General features: G+C 53.8%; 7 protein-coding genes across 7 annotated transcripts; 2 read left to right on the top strand and 5 right to left on the bottom strand.

Annotated features, from left to right (window-relative positions):
* Positions 1-28: 28 nt before the first annotated feature.
* Positions 29-1,967, bottom strand: KVR01_000600 (uncharacterized protein). The gene is made up of 2 exons (XM_044793642.1): positions 1,494-1,967; positions 29-1,433 (listed from the first exon to the last, which is right to left on the bottom strand). Exons 1-2 carry the CDS (start codon positions 1,658-1,660, stop codon positions 140-142), a joined length of 1,461 nt encoding a protein of 486 aa, XP_044650549.1. The 5' UTR covers positions 1,661-1,967; the 3' UTR covers positions 29-139.
* A 649-nt stretch (positions 1,968-2,616) lies between these two features.
* Positions 2,617-5,126, top strand: KVR01_000368 (uncharacterized protein; the record flags this gene model as incomplete). The annotated part of the gene is made up of 3 exons (XM_044791148.1): positions 2,617-2,918; positions 2,980-3,099; positions 3,167-5,126. 3 exons carry the CDS (start codon positions 2,617-2,619, stop codon positions 5,124-5,126), a joined length of 2,382 nt encoding a protein of 793 aa, XP_044650317.1.
* Positions 5,127-6,197: 1,071 nt separating this feature from the next.
* On the bottom strand, positions 6,198-7,192 carry KVR01_000984 (uncharacterized protein; the record flags this gene model as incomplete). The annotated part of the gene is made up of 4 exons (XM_044785888.1): positions 6,198-6,364; positions 6,521-6,632; positions 6,749-6,802; positions 6,833-7,192. The coding sequence occupies 4 exons, from the start codon at positions 7,190-7,192 to the stop codon at positions 6,198-6,200; spliced, it is 693 nt and encodes a 230-aa protein (XP_044650933.1).
* A 106-nt stretch (positions 7,193-7,298) lies between these two features.
* KVR01_000834 (uncharacterized protein) lies at positions 7,299-8,087 on the top strand (the record flags this gene model as incomplete). The annotated part of the gene is made up of 1 exon (XM_044788185.1): positions 7,299-8,087. One exon carries the CDS (start codon positions 7,299-7,301, stop codon positions 8,085-8,087), a length of 789 nt encoding a protein of 262 aa, XP_044650783.1.
* Positions 8,088-8,425: 338 nt separating this feature from the next.
* KVR01_001009 (uncharacterized protein) lies at positions 8,426-10,213 on the bottom strand (the record flags this gene model as incomplete). The annotated part of the gene is made up of 3 exons (XM_044791076.1): positions 8,426-8,699; positions 8,768-9,163; positions 9,243-10,213. The coding sequence occupies 3 exons, from the start codon at positions 10,211-10,213 to the stop codon at positions 8,426-8,428; spliced, it is 1,641 nt and encodes a 546-aa protein (XP_044650958.1).
* A 4,915-nt stretch (positions 10,214-15,128) lies between these two features.
* Positions 15,129-16,188, bottom strand: KVR01_000614 (uncharacterized protein; the record flags this gene model as incomplete). Its single annotated transcript, XM_044786079.1, has 3 exons — positions 15,841-16,188; positions 15,465-15,773; positions 15,129-15,399 (listed from the first exon to the last, which is right to left on the bottom strand). Exons 1-3 carry the CDS (start codon positions 16,083-16,085, stop codon positions 15,129-15,131), a joined length of 825 nt encoding a protein of 274 aa, XP_044650563.1. The 5' UTR covers positions 16,086-16,188.
* Positions 16,189-19,418: 3,230 nt separating this feature from the next.
* Positions 19,419-21,212, bottom strand: KVR01_000119 (uncharacterized protein). Its single transcript, XM_044783825.1, has 7 exons — positions 20,972-21,212; positions 20,761-20,906; positions 20,430-20,702; positions 20,143-20,335; positions 19,934-20,054; positions 19,711-19,869; positions 19,419-19,651 (listed from the first exon to the last, which is right to left on the bottom strand). Exons 1-7 carry the CDS (start codon positions 21,178-21,180, stop codon positions 19,562-19,564), a joined length of 1,191 nt encoding a protein of 396 aa, XP_044650068.1. The 5' UTR covers positions 21,181-21,212; the 3' UTR covers positions 19,419-19,561.
* Positions 21,213-22,597: the final 1,385 nt, after the last annotated feature.

Below are 22,597 nucleotides of genomic sequence, written 5' to 3'. Positions count from 1 at the left end.
TTGTGATGAATAATAATAATAATACAGACTTGGTTGGCAAGGCTTGAATTTCCCACGTATCGCTGGATTATGTACAGTTTTACAAATATATGGATGGATCTCTTTAACGTCAACACTCCAACACACGCAGTCTCCTAGATCAGCCCAATCTGCTCGCCAGCCAGCGGGCGGCAATCTCCTCGCCCTGCTGGCCTAGCCCGGACTCATGCGGCCCTCCCTGCCCGGCCGGCCCGACATCCTGGACCTGCACCCTCCTGAGGGCCTCGGTGTCCCAGGCGGTAAACTCGATGTCCCACTTGGCGCGCTCCCGCAGCTCATAGAGGTTCACGCTCCGGCGCATGAGCCGGGCCAGCCCCAGCGCCTGGGTGCCGAAGCTGTTCTCGGCCGCGCTGAGCCGCTTCCACATCGCCAGGCGCTGCCTCTGGCCCTGGACCGAGGCCGGGACGCCCGGGCCCGGCGGGGGCGTGGTGTGCATGAGCAGGGTCTCGGGGATCTTGAGGGATGACGCGCGCGGCGGGAAGGTCACGTAGCCCCGCCGCGGGGGCTTGAGGACGGCCTGGGCGAGGGTGTCGGCCGAGGAGCTGGTGTCTGTGTTTGTGTCCTCGGTCCCCGTGTCCATCTCCACGTCTTCGTGTGCTGTTGGTGGCGGGGGGTCCTCTGGGTCCGAGTACACGTATGCCTGGTCGTAGGGGTCATCGGCGCCGGAGTAGTCGAGGAACCCCTCGGACATGTCTGGTGTTGATGACCGCTCTGCGAAATCGGTGGGGACCAGCATTCCCGCTGTGTGGAAGAACAGTACGGGGCTCGCGAAGGGGTCGAAGAGGTTGGCGGGCTGGTCAAAGTGTGACGGCATCAGCTGTTTTGCGAAACTGACGTCCTTTTCATGCTCGCCCAGGCTGTCCATGTTAGGCATCTCATCCAGCATGCGCTTCTTGTTGGGGTGGCCCGGGAGGAGAGTGGTCCAGTTGAAGATGCCATTGAAGGCGAGCAGACCCCGTATGGCCACAGGCTGGTGCGTGTGAGACTCGGTCAGGGCAAGGGAGGCGGCCAAGCTGGCACCCAGATGTGAGCCGTAGACATAGACAGGGCGACGCCGCAACACGGTGCCTGTGGACTGGTCGGGAGGTGGAGAAAGATGTCGAATGAGGAAGTCATACGCAAATAGCGTATCATGAATGGGCGTGGGCCAGTGGAGAGGGGTTGGCCGGGACAACAGCTCAGCCGGCTCGGCTTCAGTGGCAGACTCATTGTCCTTGGTTTGTGATGCGTGAGTCTCGAGGGAACTGGCCCAGCGATAGTGGATGGTAGCGCTGGGGAAGCGATGGAGGAATCTGGGCAGGTAGGATTCCACATCATTGATGTCGTGGACTGGAAGTGGCGGCAAGTTGATGATGAGAGGAGTTGAGACGGGGTGTTTCATTACATTGTGAAGGCTGAGACCAAGTCAGCGTTCAAGTTTTACGGGCAACTAGAAGAGAGACAAGCAGCCAGACCTGACGATGACATGGCCAGCCGACGCGCAGGGGACTTGGAAGTGGTCGGTGAGAGGTGTCGTGAATCTACTTGCTGTGCCACTGAGGCATCTGATTCCCAGCAGCCGTCCGGCCTTGAGAGGGAATCTGATGAGACGACATGTTGGCGACGAGGGCCATACTAGCATGGTATCAGGACTTTGGCAGAATCCGTAGTGTCAGGATACGGTGACAAACCCGATGGGGCTAGGAGGCTGAGGCTGAGGCTGCCGAAAGCTTGCTCATCGGAAGAGGCTGGCACAGTGCAGTCGAACGTGGGCCTCGAGACACAGCAGACGCGTGTGTCTGGAGGATGCAGGCTGCGACCGAGAGACAAGACAAGCTTTGTGGGGGGGACGATCTTAGTGAGGGTTCACTGCAGGCAGGACCACTGCAGGCAGGATGGCTCAGTGAGGACCTGGGCTTGCTGGGCAGCCTGTGAGACGGCAGCACAGGTTTGTCATGGGGCTTTTCGGTCATGGGGCTGACCTGCATTTGGCGGCTGGGCTGGGCAAGGGGCCCCTGTGCTTCAAGATGGCAGCTGCTGGCCCCGTCCACCTACCTAGGCAAGTTTCCCCAAAACAACGTTCACTTATTACCACTACTGCGACACGCGACTAGATATTCTTCGCATGAACAGGCCGCCGACGTCATCTCCTGCGCTAGGGAGATAAGGACCGGTTTGTCGGTGACTTTCAACTTTCTTTGTGGCGCTGGTGTCTTGTTGACCTCGTGCGACGGCGACAATGGCCTTCAACAATTGTCTCTGTCTCTCCTCTCCTGATCTTGGAATCTTGGATTGACACCGACCAAGCCTGCTCCAGGATGCAACCTGGGATCACAGCCATACATAAGCTTCGAGATCATCAACCTGCCAAGACGGACTGACTAAGGTTCTTCGATATTGTCGCCCCTTCCTCTTCTCTGAGCCCACGCCGCGCGTCTCTTCCGACGCTGGACACTCGTGCGGTGTGCGCAACGGTGATGCCGTCGCTGGCCATCTTGATGGCAAGCCTTCTGTGCCATTTGTACTGTACCACCACTCTCATCACCTCGTGACGGCAAGACAAGGCGCCCGGCTCGCACAGCCAGGTCCGAGGCCAAGATGATGGCCGACAGTGGTGACCGGGTCGAGGACCACGTCGAGGCCTTTGACAGCCAAGAGTCCCAGGCAACAACCCATGATAAGCCGCAGCAGCCGCCTGGAGGAGATCCCATCCAGAACGATCAGGCTCATCTTGATCCCAGCCGGTGGTGGTTTGCCAGCTCCGCATTCCCCCTCATCGCCGGCACACTCGGGCCTGTCGCCAATGCCTTCAGTATATGCGCCCTGGTTCGCCCCTGGAGGCAGAAGTTCCCCCCGGGCTCTGACCTTGACAAGGCTGAGTTTGTCACGGATCCTATATGGTGTGTTGTCGCCTCGTCCACGCTGTCATGGCCAGAGAGGCGCCTGCTGACCTTCCCCAAGGCTTACCGTCATCAATGCCATCCAAGTGGTTATGGCTGTCATTGCGAACCTGGTCCTGCTGCTCAACATGGCCAGGAAAATCAGATTCTCGATAGCCCAGCCAATTACTATAGTCACATGGTAAGAGGCCCCCTCCCACAAGTGTCCATGACATTTAGGAGCACACCGAGTCTCTGATGCGGCGCAGGTACATATCCTCCATCTGCCTCATTGCACTCAACGCCACGGCCGCTGGCCCACTTGTACAGCAGCCCGAAGACATCTACATCTGGTCACAGGCCTTTTACTATGGCATCTATGCTGCATGTCTGTACTTTGTCTGCTCGTCGCTCATGGTAGTGACATTTTGGGGGGCAATGAAGGGTCACTACTCCAAGGACTTCCAGTTGACTAACAGTCAGCGCACCCTGATGCTCCAAACCATCATGTTTCTCGTGTACCTTCTTGTCGGAGCCCTGGTGTTCTCCACCATCGAGGGCTGGCCATATCTAGATGCGGTGTATTGGGCCGATGTCACCCTCTTCACTGTCGGATTCGGTGACTTTTCCGCAGCAACTCCGCTCGGTCGGGCACTTCTCTTCCCTTATGCCTTGATCGGCGTCATCAGCCTCGGTCTGGTCGTTGGCTCCATCCGTAGCCTCGTACTTGAACGTGGCCAACGTCAATTAAGCGCAAGGTTGATGGAGAAGAAACGCAAAAGAACACTGAGGAGGATGGTCCGCCGTGGCAAGGACGACGTGCTCATCCCCGTAACAGACGATGGGGACGATGACGACTACCCAGAGAGGAGCACTGCCACCTTCACCGAGTATCAGCGCCGAAAGAGAGAGTTTGAACTGATGAGAAAGATTCAGGCGCGGGCAGAGCACCGGAGGCGATGGATGGCCATGGGGATCTCGACCACGGTGTGGCTACTTCTCTGGCTGGTTGGTGCTGCCATCTTTCAGCAATGCGAGCTTCGGTACCAGGGTTGGACATACTTTGACGGCTTCTACTTCGCATTCGTCAGTCTGACCACCATTGGATATGGTGATGTCACTCCAATCTCACCTGCCGGGAAGTCATTCTTTGTGATCTGGTCTTTGCTCGCATTGCCTACCATGACAGTACTCATCTCGAACGCCGGCGACACTGTGGTAAAGTTTGTCCGTGAAGCTACAGACAAGCTGGGCACTGTCACTATCCTACCAGATGAAAAAGGTTTCAAAAAGGCGTTAAAGGAGATGGTAGGGCCACTCTCTTTGGGTCAAGTGTTTGGCAAGGATAGCGATGTCGAGGAGAGCCCACCGGGAGGTCTCGGCTTTGCAGAAGAGCACGGTGATGATACCGAAGATGAAGAGGCCGGCAGCGCCAAATCCACGGGCTCACTGGACAGGGAAGCTCGAAACGTCACTAGCCAACAATCGGGTAACTCACCAGTGAGTGATGATGGAGCACTCGCCGACGGAAAAGATGGCACAGGCCCAGTTGAGAAACGAGACTCGCCCATGGATGGAACTCCTACCACGCAAACCGAAGCCACATATGACATTCGCCGGTCATCCACGGCACCAGTTCCCGTTCCTGCAAGCAAAGGCCACCTGAGCTTCAAGGAGCCGCAGGGCCGCTCTTCATCATCTAAGACTGGAAATGTCGGCATAAAGCGCTCGATGACACCAAACGGCAATGGACCCGGCGGGAAGGATCCGAATAACATCAGGGCGCAAACCCTCAAAATGAAACGTGCAGTGTCTGTCCCGCGTACAGCGGCCGAAATCCCCCGAGATGTGCCTACGGACCCCCACGATTACCACCTGCTGCTGATCGACGAAATCAGCCGGGTGACCCAGCACCTCAAGTCCCACCCCCCACGCAAGTACGACTTCCATGAGTGGGCCTGGTACCTCAAGCTCGTCGGCGAGGACGAGAGCAGCGCAGATACGCACAAAAAGGCAGTTCCGAGGAGCAAGAAGAAGAACAAGAGTCGGGACCAGGAAGCCGAGGGAAATGATCCAGAGAAGCTGCAGTGGAGTTGGGTTGGCAGTCGTAGCCCACTTATGGGGAGCCAAGAGGAAGCCGAGTGGATTCTCGAAAAGCTGGAGCAGAAATTGACTGGGGAATTGAGGGCTGCCAGGGATGCTGCCAGGAAGAAGGCTTCCGTTGGGTGACTCTGTTCCCCTGGGGATGAGATGCTCAGAGTTTTCAAGACTTACACTAGGATTGGGGGCATCCTTTGCGATTGTTTCACTGCGTATCTGGGCAATTGTGGCGGCGGTTTGGATTCTCGGCGGCGGGTTTGGGTGCATTGCGTGGCGTCTTTATTGCTTTTCTGGCAACGGCGGGGAAGGCATTCATCATCTTGGGCAGCACAGGAAAGCTCATCTTATCGGATCTGTCTGCTGTTTCTGGGCCTTGGTAGGGGCAACACATGTGACCGGATTCATCTGCGAGACTTGGGGCTTGGCATCCTCCGGCACGAACCCAAAGAAGCACAGTCATCAGTCGATTGCCACGCGAGTGGTCTGGGAACACAATTCTATACGTCGAGACAACCGACTCCACGGCTGCCTCACGAATTCCTCACTGTGCGCCACGGTCTGAGCCAGGGAAAGCCCCCCACCGCGTGGCGCCTGGATTTTCAATGTGACGCATGCTGTAACACACGCAGGCACGATTTGTTCTCTCCCAAGGCATCAATGCCCAAAATCCCCCACAACGGCCGTGGTCCCGGCCGCCCGGCCGGGTTCGCATGTCGCACACGCGGAAGGGGGAATTCGGGGTGTCATGCACGCGGTCGACGTCAAGGCCGGATGCGGGCCGCCGGGAGTGGTCTGCAGCCTATCGACAATCCAGACCGGGGGACCTCCCATTGTGCGCCTCGACTGTCTATAATGTGTAAAATTGTTTTGCGCACGTATGGGATAGTGGGCTAATACTCGATTCTGATTTATATGGAATGCGGTTGCCACCCTCCAGGAGCAGGCATCTCGGAGTCGCCGTCATTGCCACACAAGACATGGACCCAACTCAGCTGGTGGCATTCTACTCTATCCCGGACAAGCGCCTGGCCTATTCTACCTGCTCGTGTTCGACCCGGCCTCAGATGATTGGCCGGCCTCCTTCTCTGGCATGAAGTTTTCTTCTCGTTTTCTTCTAACCCCTTCGACTGCCCCGAATGTCGTTGACAAGGCGGGTGAACCATCTTGCTATTTCCCCAATGGCAACCTGGCCGAGGGTTATCAGGTATGCGACGTGAAATCCGCCGTGTCATCTTGCTGCCCTCCTGGGTACACCTGCTCGGGCAAAGCATTGTGCACCTTGTCCACTTCGTCCCTCGAGCAGCCTGACGTGGTACCGGGGTCAGTTTCAAGAGACGCTTGCACAGAACCGCGGTGGAACGGGGAATCTTGCGGCAGTAACTGCTTGGGTAAGACAGTCTACCCCATATGCTGTACTCCCTCCCCTTTCCACCAGCATGTCGACTCTGCGTCGCTGGCTCCCCGCGGTCGAGGCAGAGCCCCCAGTTCTAACGTGCAGCGTCACTAGGCTCGGAAGATGCGACAGGGGAAGCAGAATGTGATCCAGTCGGCGGCGGCGGAGGCGAGCAGTCTTGTTGCGCAGGCGGTAACGCGCCGGGAGGCTGCATCTGCCCGAGTAACGTCGCCCGGCCTACTCTGGTAGGGGAAGCAGACGCCCGAAATATGTTTCGAAGGAGGACAGGTTCTCTCCCAACAACAAACGCGAATTACATTGGGGGTAGAGAAGCACGTTTTCATCACGCTTCACAGACGGTTTCGCCGGATATCGTGTCGACCGAGGCGAGGCCTTCTGAGATGTTCCCGGGCTATAGTTCGTGGGTGAGGACAAGCTCGACTGTGGCATCGGCATCGCTTACCACGCCGCCGACACCACCAACATGGACTGGAACCCAGGCGGAGACGATTGAAGGTAGCATGGTGAAGCCCTCGAGATGGATGCCGACCTCACAGTCCGACCCAAGCTCAGCTTCAAGCATTCCACCATCAGAGACACCAATCACAACAACCATATCAATCATAGCGTCTTCCCTCACACGTTCCACCTCGTCCCCATCCTTATCCTCATCCCAAGCCAGCATCTCACCCTCGATCCCCACAGTCATCCCAATCCTTCCAGACGGAGCATCATCCGAAGCCTCCTCTTCAGAGGCAAGTACGTCCTCCCTGGCAACCAAGCTCGGCCTAGGCCTAGGCATTCCCCTCGTCGTGCTCGCTGTCGCACTCCTCACGGCGTTCGTCTACCGACGCCAGCGACGTCTGAGGTACGAGCAGGCGCCACCCTTTGACTTCAGCGCCCCGGAGATGGCACCCGTGAGCGCCGCCGACTTCGCCCCACACACCGCCGGCGCCGTTGGCGCTTCCTATGACGACCCGAGTCATCATAATCACCACCACCGCGGACCTCTGCAAAGACCAGCCAGCCCCTGGTCGGAATGGGGCACGGGTATACCCCCCGGCTTGGGAGGAGGCGCGTGGACTGGGACCCGGGCTGCGGCCTGGCGCGGAAGCGGGAGCATACCAGGGCCGTACCACGACAACAACCAGATCCGCATTGTCGACAGCCCCCCTGGGCACCGGGACGGAGAATACTACCACCGCTACGACAACAACCACGGTCCCGGCGAGACATCACCACGGGTGTCGGTGCCAGCCCGTCCGCCTTCGTGGCAGCGCTACGAGGACCTCGGAAGCCCGTACGACGACCGCGGGCCGTCACACGACACGTACCGGGTCCCTGTGGTCCGGGTCCACCGGCCGCCGCCGCCGCCGATGCCGCAGTGGGCACCGAGCTCCCCGATGCTGCAGGTGCCGGGGCGGGATGCGGCTGATCCTCATGGCGACCGGGCCCAGGTGCATGATCAGGGGCAGGGGCAGGGGCAGGGTCAAGGGCAGGGATGGGGGTCGTTTGAGTATGGGCAGCCCCCTCCGCACACGCAGTGGGACCCGACGAGGGCGAGCCGCGGCGGGCTCAGTGTCAACGAGGAAGTAAGTCCCTTGAGCTCGACAGGGAGCGGGGTGCCCTATCCTCGGATGTCGGCTATCTCTGGCATGGGGGGTTGGGAGACGAGTCACAGGGTGTCACGGGGATAGAGAAGAGGCCCCAAGACCTGTTTGTTGGTGTTGTGGGTGACATTGTGGAGGGGCTAGGTGTCGACATATCGCAATCTGGCAATGAACCAGGCTTCTTCGGTGAGCACAGAATTTTCTTCTTTTTGTCTATAGGAACATCGACGAGCCCATGTGGCGCCGTTTCGATCGTGTGTATCATACTTCTTGCCAGGTATCTCAAATGTGGTTACAAAAGCCCAAAGTCTATCCTGCGCTTGCGATTATTTCCCACGTTCATTCGTGTGTGTACTCTTCTATGTAAAAACCTCAAACCCATACAACAAAAACGCCGGGAACGCACAAGGGATCCGATCCTGTGTCTATTCGAGATGGTCCGCGTCGTGCTTCGACTTGTCCTGGACGAACTCTGTCGGCATCCCGATGGGCCTGTTCTTTGCGAACTTGACGGTGGCCCAGATTGATGGCGAGTCTTTGAACATCATGTCGATCTCCTCGAGGTTGCGGCCCATGGTCTCGGGGTACAGGAAGTACACGCTGACGGGTACGAGGAAGCAGATGACGGCGAAAAGGATGTAGTACTTCCATCCGATTGTTTCAATCGCAACTGGGGTTATCATAACGATGACAAAGTTCCTATCGCATCTGTTAGTCTCGCTAATTCATGCCCATGGCCCGGAATTGACGTGGGTGTTCGGACTCACCAGAGCCAATGGTTGGCGGTGGAAATCGAGGACATGGCCATGCGCAGGCGGATGGGCGCGACCTCGGTGCAGTACAGGAAGTTTGCGCCGAGGAAGCCGATGGGCACGAAAGTGTTGAAGAGGTAGATGAACACTCCCGCGGCAACCTGGGCGGCCTTGTTCTCGGAGCCCATGGAGGTGCAGACGGCCAGAGCGATCATGCAACCGCACATGCCACATCCGGAGATCATGAAGACGGCGCGGCGGCCCAGGCGGTCGATGGTGAAGAAGGCAATGAAGGAGGACAGGAACTTCCAGGTCAGCGCGCCGCCAGTAAGGGCGCGAGCGTTCTCGGAGGACATGCCGAGGTTGGACTGGAAGATGATGGTTGCGTACACAGAGATGAGGTTGGTACCCCTGGTATCGGCAAAAGTCAGCACAGAGTCGCATTGTACGGTTTGGGGCTAGACCGTTTCTTGCGGAGATGTATACTTACGACATCTGCTGGTAGAATTGCAGAAGCATGCAGAGGCCGAACCGGTAGAGCAGCTTGTCCTCTCCCATAGAGAGCATGTCTGTCATCTTGATCTTCTTTCCGGTCTTCTCCTCGAGCGAGTACTCGATCCCCTGGAGCTCAGTCTGGACCTCAATGGCATCGAGGGGCTTGGCCCTGAAGGCAGCAATGACGCGTCGGGCCTCCTCGGTCTTGTTCTTCATGACGAGCCAGCGGGGCGACTCGGGCAGGAAGTAGATGAATGCGATGATGACGGCGGAGAAGACGACGGCAATGGCGATCGGCGGGCGCCAGGTGACGGGGCCGGTCTTGAACTCGAAGAAGCCAAGGTTGATCCAAGACTCGAGAGTGTAGCCGACGCAGATGAAGAGGCCGTCGATGACGACATGGCGGCCACGGTTGCTGGCGCCGGCTGTCTCGCTCTGCCAGACTGGGACGATGGAGCTGAGCTGGCCGACGCCGAAGCCGACGAGGATGCGGCCGACGATGAGCTGTGCGAGGTGGAAGGCGGAGGCCTCGAGGATGACACCGATCAGGGAGACAACACCGGCGACGAAGATGACGTTGCGGCGGCCGAACTTGTCGCCAGCCCACGAGCACGACAGCGAGCCGAACAGAGCACCGATGACAAAGGTGGCGACGACGAAACCCTGGAGGGTGGAGTGGGCGCTCTTCTCGCTGCCCGTGAAGTGGATGGTGTCGATCTGGGGGAAGGTCTTTGCCCAGTCTTCCATGGTGATCAGGCCACCGAGGCCGGCCTGGTTGTATCCGAAGCAGATGAAGGAGGGCATGACGATCAGAAAGGTCTGGAGCACGGTGAGCGAGTGGCCCATGGCACCCATGAACTTGACCGGCCGGCCTGATGTCTCGCTGCCGTCTGAGCTGGTCTTGTCGGCTGGGGGCGTCGTGGGCCCCGAGGCCATGGCCTGCTCTGCGTCTTTCTCAAGAACCATATTGGCTTTCTATGCTTTATGGGTGGGTTGTTGTGTCGGCTACTCTCAATATCTCTCAATATAGTTCTCGGGTTTAATGTTGGTCTGGTTGCTGGGATGGAGGCTTGAGGTGGGATTGAGCGGCCGAGTCGACACAAACAAACGATACAAACAAACAACCAGTCTGCCAAACGGAAGTGAGATTGGATGGCAGGATTCCCCAAGGCTGTGGGTGCTCCTTGCGACAGTCAAGGGAAAGAGCAACCTTGTCTGGTGTTTGTTTCAAGGCCGATGGCTGGAAAGGCGTCGAGGAGCAAGACCAGGCATGAGCAGGGCTAAGGGGGGCTATCTCGAGGGGAAGGAACGGACGGGAACTGGACTTTATAATAACAAGCTTGGAACCTTGGAAGCTGGCGCCGTTGACGACACGAGGTCGGATCTGTTGGACCCTGGCGTGTGTGTGGCATATTGTGGACCTCGCCCATTGGCATTATGGAATATATATACCCCCGGGTACGTACTGTCAGGGTACCTGGTGTACGTGATACATTGGTACATAGTTAAGTAATTTCTGTGAGATAGCATGCGGTGGTTACTATGCAGCAGACCAGTGTATGTATATACTTCACCTAGGTAATAAGCATGGATTATTATTGGTGAGGGCAGGATAGGAATGCCGCCGAGCTCGGTTGTCGAGGCCCGCGTCATTTTTCCAAACGGGCCGGGCCCAGCCAGGATCAGGCAAGCCATATGTCAGCGGAATCCACCCAGGAACAGTCATATCTGCAGTACTGTGGTGACAGTTCCCTGAGTTCCCCAGGTCTCGTCTCCCCACAATAGGGATTGCCGCGTGAGGGCAGGTTTGGGGGAGGGAGGGCGTTGGGGGCGTTAGGGGGCTCAACCAGACAACCAGAGCGAGCTTGCCACGGCGGGGCCAAGCCGGCCAAGCAATGCTTGTCTCCCCCACACCACGAAGCCGGGTCCGACTCCATCAAGGATCCTCGCAGTCAGGTCTTGCACATGGTTGGCCAGCCCTCTCCGTTGCGTCCCGGTGGAGATAAACTCCAGACTCGCATCTAGATTCTGTGGGGGCGGCAGTGAGAACAAAAAAGGCACAGTAGCGACGCAAGCAAGCACTGCAACCAGCTAGGACATAATTCGAACCCACCCGGCTCAGGAACATGCTCGGGAGGCGAGGCGAAGACGACGGCGTCGGCCAGATTCCGAGGGCAGGAGTTGGCCGCAGCGGTGGGGCTCACCAGGGCTCGCGAGGACTCACCAATTCCGTCGGCACATTTTAAAAGTCGACAATCATCTGCTCGCCTGTTTCGCGCTTTGCCAATTCTCTTCTCGTAAACAGCCCTGGCCCTTGACATCAGAGTCACTCGCCAGGCATCCGCAGACCGGCTCCCCAGATCTGGGCAAGACGCAATACGGAGCACACATCCTGCATGCAGCGGTGTGTCCGGGTGGTGTGCACATTGAGGGTGGTGTGTTGCTCGACACCACTAAAAGCCCCCCTCCCCCGTATGCTTCTTCTATTGGCCACGTCAGCCTCCGACGACGCCCAGGAGTGCCGGCGCCAGGCCAGAAGAGCCGCAGAGCTTGTCCAAGCCACATCCAGCCTGAGCAGCATGTGCCCTGCCAAGTGACAACAGTGATCTGCATGCAAGCCTGCCGCATCCTGACTCTGCCTCGGGTCACACATCTCAGAATCGCCATCGTGGTGGTCGATGCCTGCCAGCAGGACAGCATTTCTGCAGAGCGCCACTCGCTTCAATGATGGCTCATATCCACAAAGCGCACTTGCACCAAAATGAACCATAATCTCGGTTTCTCCCAGCGTTGTTTTGTCCGAAGTAGTGCCATAAGGTAACCGCCAAGCACTCGTCAACCACGCGGTCAGGCCATGCGGTTGGCTACAGTGCGCAGAGATCGGCTCGGCTACGATGATGTTACATGGCCGTTTTCTAGTCGGGAAAGAATAGACGGACGCGACTAACGACACACGCCAAGCGCAACCCGTCCTGGAAAAAATTGGGAGCAGGTTCCTGGCGCGCAAAGTTCGAAGGTTGTTGTCGGTCTACGATCGACAACGGTCACTTGAGCCATTAACTGCCGGTTCTGACAGGAATATGAGAGCAGTGTCGCAGGAGAGTTGTAACGAGACGAGGCCTCACGTGCCATTGCTCTCCCGTGGTCGCTGAGTAGTGTGCGTGTGCGTCAGGTATGTTCCCTGCTCCGGCCTTGGGACGTGGCCCACGGGTTCCGCGTGCATGGCAAAGCTGCAGATCACACTAAACGTCGGTCGGATTTGTCTGAGGCGTTTTCTAGCCTCAATTTACTATGCATGCAGGCCTACACAGCAGCGCGCCATTTCGCGCCATTTTCTAAACTATGTCTTAACGTTTTCCTATGCTATGTCACGGCCCCAGTGCCCCTTTGGTGGCCCAAACACGTAAAGCTCAACGGGTGTTGTCGGGATCGGGCGGAACCGGATCTGAAATCCCCAGACTTTTACCCCGTACGTTAGTTGAAACCTCCATACCAGATCAATTATACTCCGTAAACTAGATTAACCTTAATTCTTAGGTCTAACCTTAAAAATTCTGATGTTCTTTTTGGGGGTAATGTCTGGGGAAAGTGGCCCTAGTATGATGCGCAACTTGTTGAGCTCGTGTAGGTGTCTGCATGTGCCCAGGTGTCTTAAGGTTGAACAGCAACATTTACGGTTTCTCAAATACTAGCGGCCCAACACGCACTGGAACTAATCGATATGATTCATGCCCCAATTGAATATCGCCTAGTAAGGGGAAGGTCATTGTCACCTCTCAGGAATTAGCACGTATATATGTGACACTCTCGGAAAGTTTCGGTTCACTAGTACCGTGCGGTGATCAGTTGTTGTGGAAGGCAGTTGTGGCATGTGAGCAGTGAATTTGATGGGAACAGGCGTCAAATAAACCCCAAATCAATTGAATGACTTAATTTCTCAATTACTGAAGAAGAGGAGAGGAAAGGAAAAAGTTTGTGGGCACAGTGGTCGCCGTGGTCGTACTCTACCCGGGATGGAAATGGAGAACAATTGATGTGATCCATGTCTCCCAGACACAGGTTCTCATAGTCCACATCCGTTATTTTACAGACAGCCTTAGAGTCTACCGGTTAATCGGCGGCAGCGGGTGCTCAGAAGGTTGTGAGCATTTAGAACGTAGCAGTTTCTCTCCTCCGAAATCTCTTAGCTATCTATGGTACCATTTAGCCCTTAGGTAAGTATGGATTTTTTCAGTGTAGGTATTCAATATGTGAGTGGACTTGATAAATAGAAAGAACATAAAGAAAATGAAAGCCCTGGTTCTCTCCAAAAACAAGGTAACTACTTGTTTGCTATTGTTGTAAGCCACCTAAGCGCTCAGAGTACCGTGCTCTTTCCACTACCTAGGTATCTCAATGCAGTACCTACCTACTTTTTACAACTAAGGGCTCATACAAGGCCGCAGATCCCTCACCTGGCCTGATCACCCAGTACTCTTTCATTTTCATAGTTGATCACCGCCGGAAATTGGACCACCTCCCTCACGTATGGATGTACTTATATTATACACTTGCCTTTTCTGGCCCATGCCTGCTTTCTTACCTTGTACATATATAAGTACCACGAAACATCCGGCTTTCTTGTCTCCCTTCACTCAGACTTTGATATTTGCCTCTGCCCCTCTCCATCTTTGAGATCGATCTCAGGATCATTCCTTGCCCGTCATTGCACTCTCCACTTTTCTTTGGTCTTGATCTATCTTGGTCGTTTTGAAACATCCCTGTCATCACCCACTCGTATTATGCCTCTGTGTCGTATTTAGGAGAACTTGTACGAAATCAAGATGCAAGACATGTGTTTGCGGATCCGCCATGCAAGGCTCTATCTTACCTAAGTAACTCAATGCTTGATCCCATTCAGGTTTTCTAGCCTGCCTTCGGACAGTCTACAAGGCCCTTTCCCTTGCGCACTCAGCCATTGCTTCCCCGGAAAAGCCACAAACTATCTCCTGATCTTTCACTAATACAACGCCGGTATTGCCATTGATCACAATTTTAGCAGAGTTTTCGTTGAGGACTATCGCATCCCTGCTGTGGAAGGAGCGAGAGCACGCAGAGCTGTGGCATCAGCGACGAACGCCACATTAGTGAAGGTAATGACACTTCAGCGGCTTGTATTGAGCTTCCAACAATGACGTCTGACAAGACGAGTTTATGAACCAAAATGAAGATATGAAACGCTCGTGATTTGCAAAATCCGTTTCACGTCGGCCAGTCGTCATTGATTGCTTCACTGTGATGATCTTGCCATAAGATCCTAACTCGCTTCACTCGAAGTTCTCATCCAAGCTACAATGCTACCATAGGGTAGGTCAAGTCTCTATCAACCCAAGCTCTTCTTGCTGTCGGCCTTGGTGCACGTGAAGCTGTCTGACCAAAAACAGTCCTGCCATGTCTAGTAGAATTGCTGGTGCTAGAACATTCGGTCGTGAAAGAAACATCAATCACATATGGACCTTTGCCCTGCAATCTCTACATATGTAGGCCTTCCAGCCAATGCAAGGCGTCCAGTGCGACTTGAGCATTTAGTCAGTATGGCAATAAAAGCCTGGCAACGAATCAATTATGCCGAGACGGCTTACCTCAGGCTATTGTATTAAATGCTAGAATATGGGATTCTTCTACCAAAGAAACATCATAATCAATTTCTCAGTGGAGAGAAGTGGTTATCCCAACACCTTATGAGCCCCTACCGTCACACGTATCACGTTAATTAAGGCAGTGGCTGATGAGCCAATGCATCAAATAAAAGAACCTCCGTCGCCGATGCCCGAGAATAGCATACCTAAGTACATAGTACTTGTGTACCTAGGTAGGCATCAAGCACTAGCTTTGGAGGTTATCACTCATGCCACGAACCATAGACCCAAGCACCGATTCCAATAACTGGTACCAATACAATCGATACCAAGATCACTGCTGCTTTCTTGAAAGATGGACCCAGTATCTTCATCGTAAGGGATTCGAATTCCTTCGGCGCATTGCCACGAGGGTAGCGTTGTTCTGGGATTGGCTTTCCGAGGTGTGGGCAGATCTGTTCCCACCCGAATCCATCTTCCAGTGTGAAATATCCTAGTTGCTCCTTTGGAACCAGCTTCTTTACTTGCTGCGTCCTGTATATCCGGATTAGTATTCTCCCATGTGAGGCACAACGTACAACCCCGACTTCAGGACTCACAGTTCCAAATAATCATCCTTCAAGAGCTTTAGGCCCACGGGATCATTGCTTTTCCGCTCGTGTAATAAGACGCGAAGCATCATGACGTGCAAGGAGATGTATCTTCGAATGAAGATGTCATAGGTGGCCATGGCCTTCATGTATGATGCGTCGAGAAGCGGTTCCACCGTTCTCAGAACGTTGGACATTGACAGTTCCCATTTTTCCACATCGCGGTCGACGTGAATGTAGGTCGCGTCGGGATACGCTGCAATGATATCCTCGACAAAGAAAGCTGGGATCTCCACCAGTGCGTCAAAATTGGCAAACCTGAAGGATGCTGGCTTAGTAGAGGAGCTTGAAGCATAAAAATGTCTATACACTATCTAGCACGTACCATTTGTCAAACTCGGCCTTGCCGTAGGGCTTGCCAACACCAAAGTATTTTGCATTCAGTGCCTCTTCGAATATTCCCATGTGTGTGGCCGATTGAAGGACCTCGTACATGTGGTATGGTCGATAACCCAGCATCTGGAGGGCCTGGTAGAGGGAAAAGGTGCCTGATCTGCTACGGCTTGTTACGATCACCTTCTTCTCCCTCACAAAGGCCGGTGATGGCAGCTGGTCGATGAGACGAGACATTTTTTCTGGACTTGAACCTTGTCGTGCAGTGCAAACTTTCGTCTTCAGTCTTTTTCGAGAACTAGAAGAGCCTCGCAATGCCGCCAAATCGCTTATTGTCTAGTCAGTGAGCTGTGGTCAACTGGTAGATGTGTTGGTAACGAAGACATGTTAGAAAAGTGAATCTGCGTCTTGACAATCAAGCTTTATATGTCGTGTTTACCCACATAGTATTGCACTAAACTAGATTACTAATTCAAGGAAGCTGCCTGAGATTTGATGGGACTAAGCTGGATGATCCTATAGAGAAAGAGGCGTGGCTCAGCTCGTTCTGCCGGGTTGGTCAAAGACAGCCAACCTGACAAGCCCTGATCCATCGTGGTCCACCGGTATGTCAACCCGTCGCCAGCGAGTCGCCGCTATTTGGCAAGCGCTGCCCAAGCGCATGCAATAGGGCGAGAGCTATTTTAGGTTGCCCTCTCGGGATGAGATTTTAGGGCCAACTGCCCCAGGAGCCTTCCCACCCAGTCCATAAACAGCAGTTTGGCACTTTTGGACCGAATCTTGGGGTCGGGTGTCGGTCCCTCGGACTGTTGCATCGGATTCTCACCAGGCGGGTGTCGGCTCCGATCTCCCTTGGACCATCCAATGCGGCTGATGGCACCTTGTTCACGTCGTAAGCCTGTTTCAATGCTGACAGCAAGTAGCGTGAAGGCTGTATCCCACGAGCAAAATGGAATTAGCAGACACTCCTTCAATCAGATACAAGGATCACGCTGACATTCTTGTTATAGGTCAAGAGGAATTTACGAGTTGGTTCCAGACTGCATGCTGTGAATGGCGCCACGATCTTTAGCACTGTCTCACGTAACCTGCCAAGGTTCCGTGGAAGAGCAACCAGCCCTTAATAAGTGCTTGACCTTTGTGGAGAGTTCTACCATTAGGCAGTGCTTGACAACCTCAATGTCCAGGTGCCTACACCCTACCGGTGAGATCTTCGTCCTTCGATTAGTCCGAGAGAGCGGACACCATCAGGCGTTGAACTGTGAACAAAATACTGCTGCCCAAAGCCCCTCTACTGGACCGCTTAACTGCCTGCTTAATGGTGTAATTACTAGTAGGTGTAGATATGCCCAGCCAGGGAAGCATTAGTTACTCTCACATGTTGCGATAAGGTATGTCTCCGATTTGCTGTCTTCCACGTGCAGTACCTCGTGCTTACATCTGCATAAATGATCGCGAGGTTGTGGACTCGCGGTCAGGAAATTATGATCCCATACTATTGTGTTTGACAAGTAGCGTGGTTAGAGCTCCCGCCTAATGGAGGTGCTTTAGTACCCCTGCTCAGTACCCTAGGGTACGTGGTGCAAGGCACCTTGCGCTCCAAGAAGCTTCAAAGGTGTTAGCGCCCAAAGGGCTTGGAACTCGCTCGAGAGGATTCAGTGTGTAAGCACTTGAGGCTATGATGTAGGTATTGTTGAAACTGGATCACCTGGAGAAAAGCTCACGCCTTTACATTGCTCCAGGCCATCGAGACGGGTAGGAAAAGGGGCCCTCGCTTAGTGCCACGTACAGAATTTTGTAATAAAGCAACGGAAATGGACAATGGTCACTCCGTTCGACAGCCCACTTTGCGAATACACGCTGCGCACCATGTTGTGGGCCCCTCGTCTTTGAGCGGTTATGTATGATTTGAGATTCACAAGTTCAAGTTGTTATCTGTGCATAGCAACCAGTAACATTGAATGAATAATACAATAATGGGCTCAAGGGTTGGAAGAGCAATGAAACGAAAGTGTTTGCCTTCGAGGCTTCCTTGAGAGTAGGAAGCAATAACATATAAATTATCTACTAGTAGTTTTACTTTTATTCCATATGTAAGTGTGTGTGTGTGTGTGTGTGCCTAGGGGCCCCAACTGGCTTCATGCTCTAGGTAGTCATCCGGTGGTGGCCTAGTCGCCCACCCACTTTAGGACCTTAGCCTTCCTTTTACAATCCCCTCAAACCTTCCCCCTCATATAGAAGGTAGTGTTGACTTAACTATAATTGGTGTATTGAGGATAGTTGCCTTGTCTCTATTTCTCCTCTCGTGACACGACATATGGCAACATGCCCAGACTAGCACCATGACCTAACCCAGCTATGACCAGAGCTGATCCCAACTCTACTTCCCTTTTTCAACTAATTTGGATGCTGAAATTCCGCTCTCATGACTTGCTTGGATAATATATTTCCGGATTAGCATGGTGGGGGTAGAATAGGAAATGCCTCTCGATGAGCAATACTGTCATTCATATTAAACACAAGGCGAAACACTTCTATGAAATCAATCAAGACCGACATCCCTTACGGTACACAGAAGTTCGGGAGAGTGGTTTCATTTCTGATCCTCATACATATAATATGAAACATATGTGGCGCCTGCATACAGTGAGTGGTAATAAATTCATACTTTTCAAGTGGGGACTGATTAGCTCGTTCTCAGCGGAAACTCCAGCTCTCTTCACACAGTCCTTCGCTCTCCAATTCGTCGCTCCCACTTAGCTAGTTTCACTTCTATTCCATACGTGGTTTCGCTTCTATTCCGTATACACCCGAGGATATAGATAGCGCCTTTATATAATAATAAACACTTAAGACCTAGCACTTAAAGAGTATATAATATTAATATAGTATTTAAAATACGATAAGTACTTATGACCTCAGCCTTGCAACATACAGATAAGGCTAAGGGGCACCATCTTGACGGCGGCGTTAACTAGAAGGCCGCGGAACAAAGCGATTACAACTTGGAATGCGTAGCCTGAGGCCTCAAAGATGTCAACTGGCCCCTGCCCCAACATGAGCCCAGACCTTGTTCGGCGAGGAGTTGACCAATGAAAATATTCGACGAGGGTTTGACGCAGTGGGTCGATATCACGATGATAACCGCCGCCGGTTAGGAGTCCGGTCACTTCACTGTGCATCGAGACTGTGTGTGAGATCTTGAGCACCTTTTAGTTCCGTACTATCTGTTGAAAGTGGTTGATGATGACGATATTCCCAACATTTGTCTTATCCTTTCCACCTAAGAGTCCATTACTGCCACAAGTAATCTGCCCGTACACTAAATCATACACATATTCGACATGATTAGCAGAGTCCGGCATGACGCTCTAGCTTGCTTTTGTCACGCGGACTTCAAGACAAGTCTACCTAGGTAAGCGGCGACCCAACGCTGTTGTTCTCATTTGCTTTCGTGCCACGTGAGAAACTAGTTTCAAAGCATACATAATCAATTGCACAATCACGAGGTCACGTGACACGCGGTACAAGGACGACTCTGAGTACAGCTGAGCAGAACTGGTTAGGCCAGGAATGTCACTCTGAAAAGAAGATCCGCTCAGTATCGAACCCAAGTTGACAGTGCAAGTTCTGGCATATTCCATTGTGGTACTCTAACCGCAGCTGGCGTCTCGCCGCATTTTGATGATCTGCCCTGGTGATATTCCATAACCTTACTTCCTTGTGGAATTGACATAGTCCACAAATTCCACAATGTCCTGCCAGAGGACGTCGGGCACTTCGAGCGCGGCAAAGTGGCCTCCCTGGAACGGGCCATCGTCAGTAAGGCTTCCGGAAAGAAGGATCTACTCAGCGACGTTACCTTATCGTGTGCCCTGTAGAAGGAAACTTTTCCAGTCGCATCAGCCCAACTCTTTGGGGCGAAACCGAGCTCCATAGGAAACCAGGAGTATCCAAACGGCTTGTTGACTTTGTCCATGCTGCCCGCCGCGATGCGGTCTTTCGCATCTGGGCCGATAATCTTATCAAAACGCCGTTAGTTGTTAGCGCGACGAATGCCTCGACATTAGGTATGGGTTACCAACCTGACGGTAGGGCCAAATTGAAGTTGGGTAACAGCCCGTAAACCAGTAGAGAGAAACGTTGCCGAGAATGGTCTCAACGGAGGGGGTCTCGTCCGACCAATCGATCATTTTCTCGCCGATCCTAATAGTCGGGTGTCAGCGCCCCAGTTGCATCCACAACGACTACTCATGGTGCAATTTGACTCGGGATGGGAAGAAAATGGACCCACCACGCCAATAAAGCCTGAGGGCTGCTTCCAATGGCAAAGCCGGCTGTGGATGGCTTGGTGCCATGGAGCAGAGCGTAAGCCGAGCCGGACGCCCAGAACGTCGCGCTACGATCCAGAGCCTCCTGTTCGGTCTGCGTCGGCTTGGGGACATCGCCCTCCGGCGGGTTCAACGTGAGCATGTTGGTATGTCCGGCTGGGAAAGACCACAGTGTCAGCTCCGCCACTTCCATGAAATGCACCCAGCTCAACCGCCACGAAGAATGATCGAAGCGGTAGGAAAAACTGACCTATGCACTCCTCGTACTCCTCCACGACCATCTTGGTGACCATCGAGCCAACATCGCCTCCTTGTGCGATGTACTGGTTGAATCCGAGCTTCACCATCAGCTTGTTGAGGATTCGAGAGCAGATCTCCATGGTTATGTTCTTGTTGGCGGAGATTTTGGTGAGGCCATATCCGGGCAAGGACGGGACAATGAGGTGGTATGGTAGAGATGCAGGGTCAGAGGCGTACTGCTTCTGCACCTTGTTGAGGATTGGTAGGAACTCCAGGAATGAGCCTGATGCTGTTAGTACGATGTGCCAGGGTGCGCAGGATATATATTGCCATGAACTTACCGGGCCAGCCGTGGCTCAGGAGGAGGGGAGTGGCGTTCTTGTTCTGAGAAAACAGGGCTGCGAAGTGGATGTTGTATGTCTCGCCGTCGTCCTCGACTGGTACCTTGAAGTTTGGCACGCCATTGATGCTATCCTGGTACTTTTGCCTGTGATCCTGATTAGTCTCGCCTCAACGATTGGTCGGCATCAACTCAAGTGCTTTGGAACTTGCCAGTCATAGTTCTTCCACTGCGAGATTGCGTTGGAAAACCACTCGTGAGTGACACCGTAACGTGAGTTTTCCTGGCTGCTGCTTTCCCAGACGGCTGGGAAAGGTCGCTTGAGGAGCGTGTTGAGATCGTCCAACTCCTCCTTGGATATGGAGAAGGTAAACGGGGCTAGGCCGCCGACCTTGTGGGGGGCTTGGGAGAACTTGCTCATGGTGGGCGTTGGCGGAGATTGGGAGGTTGGACAGTGAGGGAGAATGACGGTGCACAGGTAAACGATTGGTGTTGCAGGGCGATGGTGTTGATATTTATAACATCATTGATGGACTTGAGGAGCGGGGGTCGGACGTGCGGTTCGACTTGGTGCTCCGAGTGGTCCGTCACGGCCAGCCGCATTGTCGCTTGAGGTGTACCGTGTACACAAGGTGAATGGCCGTAAAGGCGGGCCTGGTGCTCGTACTCCACGACGGCCCCGATTCTGCTCCAGCACTGCCGGAAGCCTCGCACTGAGCTTCATGCAGTCTGCCTTAGGCCCTTGCACTTGGATCTTGGCGTTTGCTGCAGGCACGGGGTGCGCGCTAGTGACTGTGGCATTTGGCACTGGGGAATGCCCATTCTCAGACAGCCCGCCTAACAGCTCGAGGGTAGAGCTAGTCCCCGCAAAATAGGAGGAGGCCCTGCGGTGTGACGAAGTCCAGCACGTAGCCGGACATAATGCCTTACCTGACTGGAACTTTAAGTTTCGGGTCGGCGATTTCGGGTCGGCGATTTCGGGAAGCGCCGACAGAGCACTTCCAGATGTTGCTCACCACAAATCCTAGAACACTGTGCAGTGCAGAGATCTCTCAACAACATACTGATTCTGGGGCTCTCATCTCCTGTACGGCTCCCTGGTGCAGACAGTCTGAGAGCCTGAGAGGCGCACGGCTTGGGCGAGCCGGCTGCCAAGAGCCGGCTGCAATCAGCGGCGACCACAGGGAGGATTCACTATAGCTTTTGCTTTTGTGGATCAAATCTAGGCAAGGTCTTTTCTACCCCTGGGGCCCCTTGTAATTCCATGTTCATTTTTGAACTTTAGTTGAACTTTTGACCATGCACCTTTGCCGCATTCTTCGTAATACTTGAAGCACTCGGACACCTCCCGTTCTCTTACTCTAGTGTGCGATCTTGAAGACTATTGGTTCAGTCTCATGTGGCAGCTTGTTGGCTCAATTGCTGGTAGTTGTATCAGATTTTCTCCGTCCTAAAGGGTAGGCAGGAAGAGTAAGTAATGTGAAGAACTCTAACGTTACTCATGGCGGCTTGCGTGCTGGAATCTGGACGATAAGGAAAGTACCTAGGTAGCCAGATGGTAGGAAGTGAACAGCTAAAACAAGAGAGAAAAAAAGAAAAAGCAAATAGACCCAGGTTATCTAGACCTTGATGAACACCTACTGGTAGGTTACCAGGATACTTAAGTACATACTTAAGCACCTACCGAAGTACATACCTAGGTATGTAGGTAGTATGCAGCCTAGGCCAGAGCAGCCCTTTAGCTTTTCGGCGAAAGCTGCAAAAGAAACTTCCAAGTTGACTCCTGAAGTCCTTGCTGCCAGCCCCATGACCTTTCTTCGATGTCCGGAAGCGACTGC

Source organism: Diaporthe batatas, assembly GCF_019321695.1.
Source record: "Diaporthe batatas strain CRI 302-4 chromosome Unknown Contig00001, whole genome shotgun sequence".
NCBI classification, from domain to species: Eukaryota; Fungi; Ascomycota; class Sordariomycetes; order Diaporthales; family Diaporthaceae; genus Diaporthe; species Diaporthe batatas.
The sequence above is the reverse complement of the archived record's forward strand: the minus strand, read 5'-3'. Positions and strand labels throughout refer to the sequence as shown.